Source organism: Mustela nivalis, assembly GCF_964662115.1.
Source record: "Mustela nivalis genome assembly, chromosome: 4".
Classification (NCBI taxonomy): domain Eukaryota; kingdom Metazoa; phylum Chordata; class Mammalia; order Carnivora; family Mustelidae; genus Mustela; species Mustela nivalis.
The window spans coordinates 142,917,394-142,931,569 of record NC_139023.1 but is presented as its reverse complement, the minus strand read 5'-3'; the positions used below and the strand labels follow the sequence as shown (position 1 = coordinate 142,931,569).

At 47.4% G+C, this 14,176-nt stretch overlaps 1 protein-coding gene across 1 annotated transcript in view; it reads left to right on the top strand.

The window, feature by feature from the left end:
- Positions 1-14,176, top strand: part of ARHGAP10 (Rho GTPase activating protein 10) — a 321,844-nt gene that overhangs the window by 306,721 nt on the left and 947 nt on the right. Inside the window, exons 21-22 of the mRNA XM_082728962.1 lie at positions 4,464-4,616; positions 5,782-5,873. Coding sequence (XP_082585088.1) covers positions 4,464-4,616; positions 5,782-5,873 — 245 coding nt within the window. The remainder of the gene's footprint in view (positions 1-4,463; positions 4,617-5,781; positions 5,874-14,176) is intronic.

Sequence of the window (14,176 nt, the reverse complement as noted above, 5' to 3'; positions counted from 1 at the left end):
CGTTCAGGAAATATGTAGTACTTAGGTACTTTGTTGTAATTGGTTGCAGCTTGTCATTAAATAAAATTGGTGGTTTGGGATCATGCCAGTCCTACTCATCAAAAATTTGTAAGGAAGAAGGATACAAATGTTTTTTGATGTTTAAATTTGGGAGGTGGTGGGAGAGGACACTCAAAATATTTCATTTATGTTTTAGCAGGTAATAAGCTTTTTATTCTTAGAGTATGCATCGTTTTTGGTTTTTAACCCAAAGACTTTTTAGAATTCTCCTATGAACCACAGTCAAAAAAAAAAAAAAAAAAAAAAAAAAAGAGAGAGAGAGAGAAAGAAAAAAATGGGCTGAGTATTTTCTCAATTCTCCCAAAGATGTTAATGTGAGGAATTCTGAAGTCTGAAATCTTATTCTGCTTACAAGTCACCAAATTTGTGTGTGTGGTTTCATGGATGCTGGTAGAAGATGCGTGACTCTTGGTCAAAAGACTGATCCTACTACAGAGCAGTAGTAGAGTAACAGTTCCCTAACTCCTACTTCCCGCAGGCTAATGCCCCATGGGCCACATGATACCTGCATGCGAGCTGTTGTAAGAGAGGAACCTGGAGCTTAGGAAACCCACATCTTTTATGCTGGGCAGTAAAGCCTGCTTTTTTCTCCAGGGGGAGACCCAGTCTCTATCTTCCCATGCTGTTTGCTCTGCAGATATCCTTGGAAAGATAGTCTAGAACAAAGGCAGACAGTGCCTCTCTGCTCAGTAGGAGCGCACTACACAAGAAGCCGTCAAGAATTGTCTCCCACCATGTGGGTAGCTGGAACCATTCTAGTTGTATAGAAGAGGTGTTAATTTTATGTACCGGGATGCCTTAGGGCTCAGGATGAGAAAAACTGTGAGACCGTTCCTGGGGGCTGCCATTTCCAAAATGCCCTGTGTTTTAAATCAAAGAATAGAAAGCAAATATCAGAAACAACATTTTCCTCTGCTGTTTTTTGGGAAAACAGAAGTAGTATATTTGAAGCATTGAATAAACAGTTGACCCTCGAACACTCAGGTTTGATCTGTGCAGGTCCATGTCGATGTGGATTTTTTCATTACAGAACAGTAGTGTAAATGTCCTTTCTCCTCATTACGATTTTCTTTAAAACACCTTTTCTCTAGCTTACTTTATTTTAAGGATATGGTACATAATGCAAATGTAACATATAAAATATGGGTGAATTGATTCTTACCGGTAAGGCTTCCAAAGGTCGACAGAAGGCATTTTGGGGGAGGGTTAAGTTTTTGGGGAGTCAGAAGTTAAATGTGGATTTTTGACTGTGTGGGGGTCAGTGCCCTTAATTCTCACATTGTTCAGGTGTAAACTATAGTCAAAAAAATTACTGAACTTCATTACAAACAAACAAACAAACAAACCCTGAAATAAACAAACAAAGCATCCCACCAAATTCTGTGGAGAAAGTAGTTTATGTAAAGAAGCTAATGCTTACAATTTCTTCCCTTCAAAAAAAATTCGGGCTGTTTGCTTGTGGGAAACACCTATGAAACATGTCGTTATCGGACCTCTGTTGGCTGAGGTGAGAACTCGTTTTAGGACTTTCTATTTACTTGACCACTTCTTGCCCCCCTCCTTAGTCCTTCCCAGTGGAGAAACCTGTGAAAAGTTTCTTGTATCCGACCCAGCAGCTGTTCTGTTTGTTTTCCAAACTTTGTTTTGCCACGTAGGTCTCCTCTTTCTGATTCTCCCTGTGACTTCTGATGCCTCCTCCCCATAGACACTGTTTCCAGACTTGGGTTTTGCTACCTCTTTTGAATATTCCACCTCACAGAGTTTGTGGCCGTGTGGGATTCTGAAATCCAAAGGAGAAGTGACTGGCTCAGGTTTCTGAGATACTGTGGGGAGAACCCAGGAAACCGAATACAGAAACAGGTCTCAGTTATGTGGGTGACCTGGTGAGTGCTGGGTCGCTTAGCACACCTATATATTGAAGGGCATCAAAAAGATCACAGCACACAAACAAAAACAGCTGATGTTGAGAACTTGACCCTGAACAAGGATTGCTGAGTCTACATCCCTGTTTTGGGACAGGATGGAGAAGGCCAAGCTCAGGGATGGGCTTAGAACTAGAACACCTGCTATACCAACAATTCTTTCACTTTCCAAAAGGAGTGCTTTTCCTTTACAAAAAAGCAAACCACTTAAAAAAAAAAAAAAAAAAGTGAGGATTAAGTAGATAATAGCTATAAAATTTATGATCTTTGTTTTTAAAGAGCCTTATAAGTATAGTCACCATTGTTACTTTATCTTTCCTCCTGTAGCTGTCCTCCCTCTCTGCAGATGGATGGTGGTCATTTAATCACTAGGCTATTTATGACCTGAAAGAGCTGATGGGGGTGTGGTAAAACATCTCATCTACAGCCACCACCGCCCTCCCAGCACCTTGAATAATTGCTGGGAGATGAAATGGCAATTGTTTGGCTAAGTGCAGCCTTAAATTCTCTGTCAGAGCTCCAGTCACTCCTTCCTGTCCCTTCCTGATTAGTAAGACACCACTTAAGACTCATTTTCTGATAAGGCGATACAGACCATTTGAGATTTATAGATTTCTTTGCTTGGTTATGAAACAGGTTTTATGACTTCCACATGAATTGGCTGGATGGGGAGATTGTAAACAAATTGTTCAAAAAATAATATTTTTTGAAAAAATGTGAGCCCCTCTCCCCTTTTCTGATCAAAGGATAGGAGACCTGCTACTGTACTAAGTTATCTATCAAGTCAGGAATGCAATATTTCATGTACTCGATTTGTAAAATCCAATTTTAGTTGTAGAATGGTTGTTCAGGTGTTCGTGGAAGACTGCACATGCCTAGCCCTCTGCCTGGCTCTGTGAGGTCTATGGAAAGAGTTAAAGTCCCGATTTTACCCCAAAGGCAAGAGAAATCTCAGAAACCATCACAGAATAACTCCTGCCAAGGTGCCCTCCCATTTCTTACTGGGCTGGGCCTTCAGAGATCTGTGACTTAGACCAAAGGAGAAGCATTCGGGGAGGCAGGCCTGGAGCTGAGTTGAGGAAAGGACAGACTGGGGCTGGCAGAGGGGTTGGGGAGCCTGAGAGCTGAGAAGAGACCTAGGCAGGGTGCAGGACCATCAGGAGAGCAGGCAGAGGGCAGGTTGGGAAGTGCACTCATTCTTGGGGAGACGGATGGGGCAGACTGGGTCTCAGGTGGCTGAGGCTGGCTGGTTGAGCTACTTGAGTTGGAGGAATTGGACTGGGGGCTGAGCCAGGAGACCACAGTGGTGACCCAGGCATGAAGCAACCTGATGAGAAGGTAAAGAACGGAACAGCATGAGAGCTAGGGGAAGTAAAAATGGATAGAATTCGATGTTAGCTCTGCTACAGAGGAAAGAAGCAAAGGTAATGCTCAGGAATGTGGAAGGATAAGGGAGCTGCTCACAGAAACTGGTTTTAGCTGAAGCGGGTGAATTTGAGGTGAAGAGCATCTGGGTGTAGCAGCCACTGAAATGCATGTGTGTTGGAAATGTAATTGAAATGAGCAACTTTCGTCACTGTGCTTTTAAAGTAAGCTTCATATGCCATAGTCACAGCCTCCAGTTTAGAGATAATTAAAGAATAACTTAATTCAGATCCATACCTATATATTGCATTCTTTTTCATGTTTAGAGGCCCCTCCGTGAGTCTGTTCCCTGACCTTTTTACATTAGCTTTTTTTTTTTTTTAAATTTGCAAATATTGGGACACCTGGGTGGCTCAGTGGGTTAAGCCGCTGCCTTCGGTTCAGGTCTTGATCTCAGTGCCCTGGGATCGAGCCCCACATCGGGCTTTCTGCTCAGCAGGGGGCCTGCTTCTCTGCCTACTTGTGATCTCTGTCTGTCAAATAAATAAAATCTTTAAAAAAAATTTGCAAATATTAGGGAACATTAAGGTCCCTAAAGATTTTTTTTCCTGCTCATGGGTTTCTCTCATAAATGCTGTCTTTGGTCTACTCTAGACTAATCTTGATTCGTAGCTGCAGTTTTGTCTGAGTTGCCCTGTGTATGTGACAGAGGAAAGGGCTTTAAACATTGAAAGGCCATGGGTTAAGTTTTTGGAGTGAAAGGTCATAAGTTGAACTGTAGATTCTGACACTTTACTTACAAGCAGAGAACATGAGCACTTCAAAGTCCAAGTAACTGGTCATGGCAGTTGGATTCTAGTGTCCTAATTAGTGAACTGGATACGGTGCTAGGTTGGACAAGACTTGACCTTGTCCACATACCTGGAGAAATACGAGGCATCTCTCCTTTGGACTGTGGTTCTTGGGGCTACAGACCTAGTGAGAATTCAGGCCCATTCTGGTCACTGGGGGAGATAAGGAAGCTATCGTCTTAGCCATTTGGGAATGGGGTGTCACGTATTTGGTTTTCTGTGGCTTTTATACTATTAATCCTGTCCTTCGAACTTCTGTCTGCAGCCCCTGCCAGACGCGATCGCCCATGGTCCAGTGGCTTAACACACAGTCCCCGACCACACCGAGCTGCAGCCCGGCTGTTACACCTCCTTCACCCAAGCCCCCGCCTTCCCCCCTCTCTCTGCCTGCCGCCATAGTGGACAAGCCGCCGGAAAGGTATGGGGAGTGGAGAATGATGTTGAAGACCGGGGCAGCACCCAGGCCCGATCAGCCTGAGCAGCTTTTTGTGTTCCCCACATGAAAGTGGATGCTCAGGTTCTTCAAGCCTCCTGGAGCTCATGCGTGACATTGACCACCTTGTCTCAGGCGGTGCTTGGTTCAAGAGCAAATACATTCTCTGGAGAAATTTGGCTTATGTGAGAGCTGCTTGAATCTGCTGTCCTCCTCTATTTTGTTTGGTGCTTCTTATGCGTTGCTGAAGCCATTTATTTTGGAAGAGCTCATTATACATGAATATAAAGTACTTTTTTTTTTTTTTTTAAGAAAGTGAACAGGGTCCCAGGAACAGTGGTTAACATGGCCATTTAATGGGCCCATTGTGCAGAAGTCAAAGGAGCTGGCCTAGTAAGCCCTTCATCTTGGGTGGTCGGCTGAAGTTCTTGTCTTCCCTGGCTTCCCCCACTCCAGTGAGGTGGGGCACTTCCTTCTGCTTCAGTCTGCATCTGGCTGACACCATGGTCTCCCTCCTCGCCTGGCGTGCTCTTTCCCCAGAAGGGCACAGAGGGCATTTTGATAAGCAGCGAGAAGCTTATTAGCCTTGAAATGCATTTTGGAGGCAGACGCAAGGGGGGTCAAATAGAGAAGACCCGACTCAGAGCCACAAACTCCTTCCAGAGTGGTGTGGAAGCAGACTATCCGTGTGGACAGATTTCCGCTGTGCACTGCCCAAGTCACTCGGGGCACGTGCACCTCTGCCCTTCACTGCCTCGCCTTCTGTCTCAAGATAGGGTGCTTTTCCTAATAGAGGAACACGGTGCTTAGTAGTAAACACCCTGTGGCTCCCATAATGCTGAACGATTGGAAACGGCATTCCACCAGGCAGAGAGGAGAATTAGGTGATGAGATTCAGTGAAAGCTTCTCGGAGAAGCTCCCTGAAGAAAGATTTGAATTTGAAACCCATCATTTACTTGAAAATCAAGTGCTGTAGCTGTGCCTGGTGTTCATTTCACTGCTATTTGGTTGGTTTGTTTTTTTTTTTGGAAGTTGTCCCACTGGTGGTATGTAAATGAGATTTGGGAAGGGGTGGGGTTGGGGGGGAGGTGAGGTTCCCCCTCCTGGTTTTTCACGTTTTAATTTGTGTCTTTCCTGTTCCCTTCTCAGCGTTGTCAATCGGAAGGCTCGAGCGGTGTATCCATGCGAAGCAGAACACAGCTCAGAATTATCTTTTGAGATAGGAGCAATTTTTGAGGACGGTAAGTGTTAGTGGGAGCTCCGTGGTAGCATATGTTCTGTCCCCTCCGAATGTCTACAATCCAGAGTAAGCAGTCACTGGTTATGGGGTTGTCAGGGGCACACGTCCATCCCTTGACCTTTGGGTGGGAGAGAGCTGGCCCCGTTGGCTGCCAGGAACTGAACACCGGTGGCCGGGAGCAGGGAGGGCCATGGAACTCCACTTCGGCTTTCATCTTTTTGATTCTCCAGCCCTTTGAACGCTTGTGAATCTTCGTTTAGGATACCTTTCTCCTGATGTAAAGAAGCTAGTGCCATTTGGAATTAAGAAATACGTCTAATTTGCATCCTTTGTTTTCCTCTCCCACAGTCCCCAGCCAAACCTCTTAAATGTGTCAGGTTTGCCAAATCTGAGTTACAGAAGAGTACTCTTGTCAAAAATGTTGGTTTATAGTTCCCTTCCCATTCTTACGCTTTACGTGATTTTTGCTCATTTGGATAATGTGTGACTCTCTGGATCTGGGTATTGACTTTGTGTATTGGATTTTGTCTGAGTCTTTAATATTCACGCGCAAGCATTTAGGAGCTCTACCTGGCTTAATGTTTCACAGATTTCTCCTATGGTTCATTGTTTATCTCTTTTCCCCCTCTCCTGATTTCTTCCTTAACAGTCTTACTCATTATGAAATTAACTGGTTGCTGTGGAAACAGTGATGCGTGTGGGTGGAGCTGCCCAAAAGAGTTCTGGGGAGGCAGTGAGGATCTTATATGTTTGAATGGAATGGTCGGTCAGCCAGAATGTCTGGAATATGTGGAATATATCAACACAACACTTGGTGGTATATCGTCAGTCATGCAGTGTTTGCTGGCGATTGTTTGTTTATTTATTTATTTATTTATTTATTTGACAGAAAGAGAGATCACAAATAGGCAGAGAGGCAGGCAGGGGAGGGGGGCAGGAATCAGACCCTTGCCAAGCAGAGACCCCGATGTGGGGCTTGATCCCAGGACCCTGAGATCACAACCCAGTCGAAGGCAGAGGCTTAACCCGCTGAGCCACCCAGGCACCCCTGATTGTCTTTTTTAGAAAGCAAGTTGCCTGTTTGTTTGTTTAGAGAGGGAGGGGGAGGGGCAGAGGGAAGGGGATAGAGAGGGGATCTTAAGCAGGCTCCACACCCAGTACGGGGCCTGATGGGCTCAGTCTCATGACCCTGAGATCATGACCTGAGTCAAAATCAAGAAGTGTCAGACATTTAACCAGCTGAGCCACCCCAGCGCCCTGCCAGTTGCCTCATTTAGAATGCATTTCTGCCTGTGTGTGGTATATACTCTTGAGAGCCAGGGACTCCTGATAGTGCCAGAAAACAAACAACACTCCCACCAGAACCCCACATATGACAGAATTATACTTTATAGAGGAATTTTGTTCTTGGAGTAGAAGCAAGGTCATTCCTCAATCACCGAAACACATATATGTGCGATTTTTGTGAGGAGAGCGTGGTAAAATATCCGCCCTACTCCAGGCCTGTCACACACTGGCACCCCACAGGGCAGGAGGGAACGTTGAGGCAGTAGTGTCGAAACCCACCCATTTGAGAAATGATGGTGAATTTTTACGTCCTGTGATTAGACCTGATTGGGAGCTTCTGAAATCCCTGTATTGGAATGTATTGTTCATGAGATATTTACCTTTGTAGAAGGTATATCTGTGAGGATGTCTTTGGCTGCAAGTAACAGAGACTTGATACAGCCAGTTCTCAGTCACGAAAACGGATTGGCTCTTACGGTGATTAAGTCTGGAAGGTTTGGTTAATTCACATTCTCAAAGATAACATCACCATCACAGTAGATCTGTCTCTTCTGAGCCATTCAGGGCTTGTGGTCAGGGGCCTCTGGCTGGCTTCCCCAGCGGGATGAGATGGCTGCCAGTCCAGATGTCATAGCTGTGCTGGACCCTCGCAGAAGGGCATGCCTCATCCTTGTGTTTTTTAAGAATGGGAAAACTTTCCCAGAACAGGTTCCCTAGTTTACCTGTTCTCATGTTTCAGTAGTCAGAACAAGGTCAGATGCTCACCCTAAAACTGATCACTGGCCAGGGCTTAGGGCAATCCGAGCCATGGGGGCCCCTCCTCTGGGCACACAGACTTGTGAATGAGTGTCAGGACCTCAACCAAATCCAGTTTCTGCCAGCATGGGTAACAGGGGAAAGACTAGCAGATGTCAGACACGAGAGACTGAGCTTCTCTACCTCTGACGTCCCTAAATGATTTGCAGGAGACACACACACACACGCACACACGTCATTATTTTGCTTAAGATCAGATTGGCTTTTCTACTTTCCCTGTACCTTTGGACAAGTTCTTTAAGCTCTCTCTGGATCCAGTTCCCCATCCTCATCTTCAAGGATGCCTGTAAGAGTGATGTGGTGTCAAGGTAGCCTTTGGAGCCATAGATGTAGGTGGGGCTTTGAGAACAGCACAGATGTCCACGGAGGATGTTGCCAAGCAGGGAGCCATGCTTGGCGCACTGTGGTGTGCTGTGGGTGGGCTCCGTGCTGCCTCCTTCAGACCTGGTTCCCTGGAGTGCTGGAGACTATCTCTGTCTGGGTCACTTGGCTCAGTGGTTCCTCAGTCCCTCCCTCAAGGCCAGCTGCTTTGCACCTGCCTTGTTGACATGTTGACACTTTCCCTTACCCAAGCACGTGAGCATCTTATTTTATGTGAGCACCTTGTCCTGTGTATGCTCCCTGTGGTCCTACCACAGGTGCACAGAGAAGCATGGCCGACACAGAGGAGCACATTCAGAACCTACACCCTGACACTTGCTGTGTCTTAGGGCTAGTTCTTAAAAGGTACAGAATGTCAAAGGCTCTTAAACAGCATTTATTCTTTTTACTCTGTATTTTCATCTCTGTGTGTAATAGATCTCTTAGCAGAAAATGCATAATTCATTGTGTGCTTGCTTAGAATGTGTAGAGAAGTTCTTCCTTGAATGGTTTGGGGTCTTCCCTTCTGGGGACTGACACAGAGTAGGACAGATGGGCAGCTCATCTGGCCTCAGCTTCCATGAAGCAAGGCAGAGCTCTTCGTGGCCACTGTGACAGCACTGGCCATGGGAATACGGCCAGGACCACCTCCTTTGTGCACACCAGCAATACTCTGGCCTCCAAAATGTCTGAGACCTTTTTCTGTGTTCACTTGCACTGGAGCCTTAGCAGCTATCGTAAAGCCTCTTGCAGTGTAATCCCCTTTTGTACCTCATATGGGCAACATAGGAATTTGGTTTATGGCATCCAGTGCCCTTTGGTAAAGACAAAATCCAGGTTAAAGTGGCCCATGGGCTACATCATCGGTAGCTCTGTGGTTTGTAATGTACACGACAGTGAGAAACCCTGAACCAGAGTGTGGAAGAGAAAGGGATCTTTAGTAATGAAGTAGCTTGATAGTTCTTCCTTGCTCTTTTCCTCTTACCGTGTGGATCTGAAGGTAGGTTTTGAGTTTAAATTCTAGGCTGAAGATTGATCTGTATCGTAGACACATGAATGCTTAGCCGTTGTTCCGGGGAAGTGCCTCCCACATCCCCTAGGAAGGCGATGTTGGTGAAGTTTCAGGGCAGCCTCTATTCCTGGGACTGCCCTATGGACCTTCCCTTCTCTCTGGGCCTGGGCAACTCCGGAAACACGTTTGCTGGGTGGCCAGTCAGTCCTGCTCTCTTTCCAGATGGGCGGTCCTTCAGCTGGCAGATGATCAGAGTAGGGAGCGGTGTCCCTCCGTAGGCTGCCAGGCACGACTGGAGGGGGCCCCCTGGTGCCCCAGGTGGGAGGGTGTCTGGGAGCTGGCCATCTCTCAGCAGCGCTTCCAGACTGTTCATCTCCATGTGGATATGTGACTGAGCCAATGCTTTGGGGAGCAGGTGTGGCCCAGATTAATCTTTGAAAACTCCAGGTGATTCGTTTTAAAGATCTCAAATATATAAAGAGTAATCCTTGCAGAACAATTTAGCATTATCTTGGCAGGTTGAATCTGTACAGACCCCACAACCCAACAGTTGTATTCCTAGATATATTCCTAACCTTTGGGAATCATTACATGTTAATTTAAAAAAAAAAAAAAAAATGAGTGCCAGAAGTCTCTATTTAATGTGGTTCTGGCCAGGCTCAGAAATAAGCAAAATAAACAGCATATTATTTTGAGATCTGTACGTGTGCGATGAAGCTGGGTTTTCACCATAGCTGGGGTAAGAGAATGAGATACAGTGTTCAACTCCTGATGAGCTCGAGGTGGTGTGGGGGGCATTAGGTGAGGATCTGGCAGAGGAACAGCTCTGTTACATTCACATTGCTCCATGCACCATGTTATATTCCTACCAACAAGGCACAAAGGTTCCGATTTCTCCACATCGTTGCTCATGTTCGTTTTGTTCTGTGTTTTTGATAACAGTCATCCTAATGGGTACAAGGTGAAATCTCACTGTGGTTTTCCCATGGCATCCTCATTTACCATCCCATAATAACAGGGGCATGGGAGCCAGTTACAAGAATAATTTGCAAAAAGCTTTCTTCAGAACAGAATATGGACTCAGTTCTGGTTTGGGTGGGGTTTTTTTTTTTTAAGCATAACAAAAACAACACATATGACAAATATTCAGGTGTTATGAAGCATCATCATAATATAATGGACACCAGGGAGCTACAGCGCATGACTGACACAGAGCTGTTCCTCTGCCAGATCCTCACCTAATGCCCCCCACACCACCTCGAGCTCATCAGGAGTTGAACACTGTATCTCATTCTCTTACCCCAGCTATGGTGAAAACCCAGCTTCATCGCACACGTACAGATCTCAAAATAATATGCTGTTTATTTTGCTTATTTCTGAGCCTGGCCAGAACCACATTGACGGCGTGGAAGTTCCTTAAACAGATGAGTCACAAGGTTACCATTCAGTCCAGTTCCACTTGGATGTGTACACAAAGACTTGAAAGCAGGGACTCATGTTCCTGGTGTTTGGACATCCATGTTCACAGCTGCATTTTCACAGTAGCCAAAAGGGGGAACACCCGAATGTTCATTGACAGATGAGCCGATAAACAAAATGTAGTAGATAAACGTATAATGGAATATTCAGCCATAAAAGGAATGAAATGCTGAGACATGCTCCAACATAGGTGAACCTTGAAGGTATTATGTTAAGGGAAATAAGACCGTCACAAAAGACCCAATTGGGTGTAATTCCATTTATATGTAATATAAAATATTTATATGTAAAATTCACAGAGACAGCAAGTAGCATGGAGGGTCCCAGGAGCCTGGGGAGGAGATGGAGAGTTAGTGTTGAAGGGACAGAGAGTTTCAGTCTGGAAAGGTGTAAAAGCTCTGTGGATGGAGATGGTGCTGGTGGTCACAACATTGTGACTCTTCTTAATACCATCGAATTGCATGCTTCCCAATGATTAAGATGGTAAATTGTGTATATATTTCATAACAATAGAAACAGTTGTACTAGGGAGCACTGGTTTAATTGTCATCACACAGTGATTGGGTTCCTCAGGATCTGTGACTCTCCCAGGGCCACACGGCTCATAAGTGGCAGGGCAGGGCCCTTTCTTGTGGTGCACAGGGCGTGGACGTGGTGTATGTGTGGCATCACACTTCATGTAAATTGTCTCATTTTAGTCTTTGCAGTAACTTCAAATGAGTTATCGCTTCCCCTCTTTTAGAAAAGAGGAGCATGGAGGTCAGAGGAGATGAAGTAAATCAACCAGGGTTGCTCAGTCCTGAAGGTGCCAGGGTTCCAGCCAGGAACTTGTTTCATTTATACTCACTGCCTCTTGGAGTCAGAATCTTCCCCCACAATGAGGCACTTATCTCTGAAACAGCCTGCATTACGGTTTTCCAGAGAAATAGAACACATGGGATGTGACTGTGTCTGTGAATGAGTGGATCGCTTTCCATAGATAGCTATTGGCTCATGCAGTTGTGGGAGACGCACAACCTGCAGGGTAGGCCAATGGGCCGGAGACCCAGGGAGTAGTTGTAGTCTGTGTCCAAAAGCAGGCCAAGGGCAGGGTACCCTCTCCTTTGTGGGAGTCTTTGTTCCATGCATGCCTTCAACTTATTGGGTGAGGCCCACCCATATCCTGGCCAGTTATCTGCTTTACTGAGTCTACTGATTTCCCTGTTCATTACATCTAAACAGGTAGAATAACACGTGGGTACCATGGCCTCACCAGGCTGACACATGCAACTTTCATACTGCCATTGGAGGAAGCGGTTTGATCAGCCAAGTATATAGCTTGGAGCCTAGGGTGGGTCTTCTGGGATCTGATGCTCCCAGGAGGGGATAAGTCTTCATACAGGTGATGAGACCCTCACAGGCCTCATCCGTAGCCTTTGAGCCCCCTTTCCTGGGCCTGGGCAGGCCCAGCTATGGGTGCTTTGCTCTCTTCCCTCCCCTTCCCAGCCGTTGGCCACTTCCAGGCTCTTGGATACTGTGAGAGCCTCCTCAGTCCCTTCTCTACATTGGTGACCTTTCTCTCATGCCCTGTGGGGAGAGGAGGGCTGCGAAGGCAGCGGGTGAGGTGTGGAGAAGGCCCTCGGTCTGTAAGAGGGTTGGTGCAGGGTTCCTGACCCCACTTGGTTTCCCACATTTAGGCCTTCTTCACCCCCAGCTTTATGGGAAATTACCTTTCTTTCTCTTCTGTTCGGCCTGTGTCTATTAATACCCACTCGGGGAAGAGTGGGCGTTCATTGTATATAGGAGAAGAAACAGTGAGCAACTCCAAGGTGCTCTTCCATAAGCTATTTTACGAACTCCTTGTAGCATTCCTCCAGGCCAAGTGCTGGTAACCCATCTTGCAGGGGGAGGAGGCTGGGCAGGGCTCCGAGGGTTCAGTGGTTCCCCAGGTGCACCTGGCTCTCATCTGTCCGCTGGGAGACTCCCCTCCAGGCAGTCTGTCCTGAGCCCAGGGCCCCTTTCCATGGAGGCTCTCCAGGTTGCTGTTCTGATGATACTGCCAGCTTGGGGGCAGGGGAGGTGGAATAAGTGAGAAAATCCTGCTCCGAGGACCAGTTCCAGGCTAGAAATCAGTGAGCGAGCAAAGAAGGTGACCGACTGCTGGACTGCCCGGGAAGCACGTGCCTTGTTCATTTGCTTATTCATTCTTTAAACAATTCCTCATGTGCCGGGCATGATGCTGGGGGTCCCAGTGTCATGTTAGAACCTAGAGTGGAAGAAGGAGAGTCACAGTCAACCTCCAACCCTCTCTCTCTGTCTCACTCTCGCTCACACCCGCGCCCCCCCCACTTCCCCCACGGTACATGACTGGTGTGTCCCAGGGGTCCCTGACTTAGTCTGGAGCACTAGGCTGGCCTTGGCGGGCAGGACGCCCCAGCTGCTCTTTGCAGGCTGAGGAGGTGTCATCCAGTCCCTGGCGGACGAGGAGCCTCGGAGCAGGTGTGCAGAGGTCGCACGGTGGCCGCCACACACGAGTGGGTGACGAACACCGCTTGGCTGAGCTGAGTCAGCCTTTCAGAAGAGAATCAAGAACGTGTGGTGCACACCGAGGAAAGTACTGTTAGGTGCAGGTTTTGTGTGGTGGGCCCGGGGCTGGGTGTACCAGTTTCTGACACCGGGTAGTTGTTCTTCTGGGGGGTGAATCCCAGCTGCGTGGCTCGGCCAGCTCCGGGCCGTCTGTGTCCTCCCCTTTCCACACGCAGCTGCCACTTCGCTCGTGGCCCTGGCCGAGGCCTGAGTGCGGCTTGCCCACAGTTGGGGCCATTAAATGCTGCTGTATTTTACTTCCAAAGCCTGGTGACCAGTGCCTGGACCCTGCGCCCTTTGCTGTCCAGCCTGCAGTCCTTTTCTTTTGTATCTGTCATGGATACTTCTGGACGCCTACAGTTTGCCCCACACTGTGTTCAGATGTGTGCGGCCTAGGCCCCGACCGCAGGAGCACCCCATCCTGTGTGGCATAGAGACAGGTGCCCAGACATGTCCGTGAGGCCTGGGGAGTGCTGGAAATGGTCGAGGGAGTCTCCCCAGAGGACAGGGCATGTAAAGGTCTCTAAGAGGAAGACCACCTGGTGAAGAGGCAGAAGGCACCGTGTTGGTGGGGAGTAAGAGGGGAGGTTGGGGATTTGGGCAGGACCGGGTGTCTGTGCACCCGACCAGTAGATGCTGAGGTCTGTTCCTGTCCCTGCCAGCCTTCAAGCAGGGGAACGTCATCAGCTCCGTGTTCTAGAGAGTTCCCTGAGCTCCTTTGTGCATGGGGATTAGAAGGACCCAGACGAGAAGCTGGGGGACTGGTTAGGAGGCTGCTGCAGGAG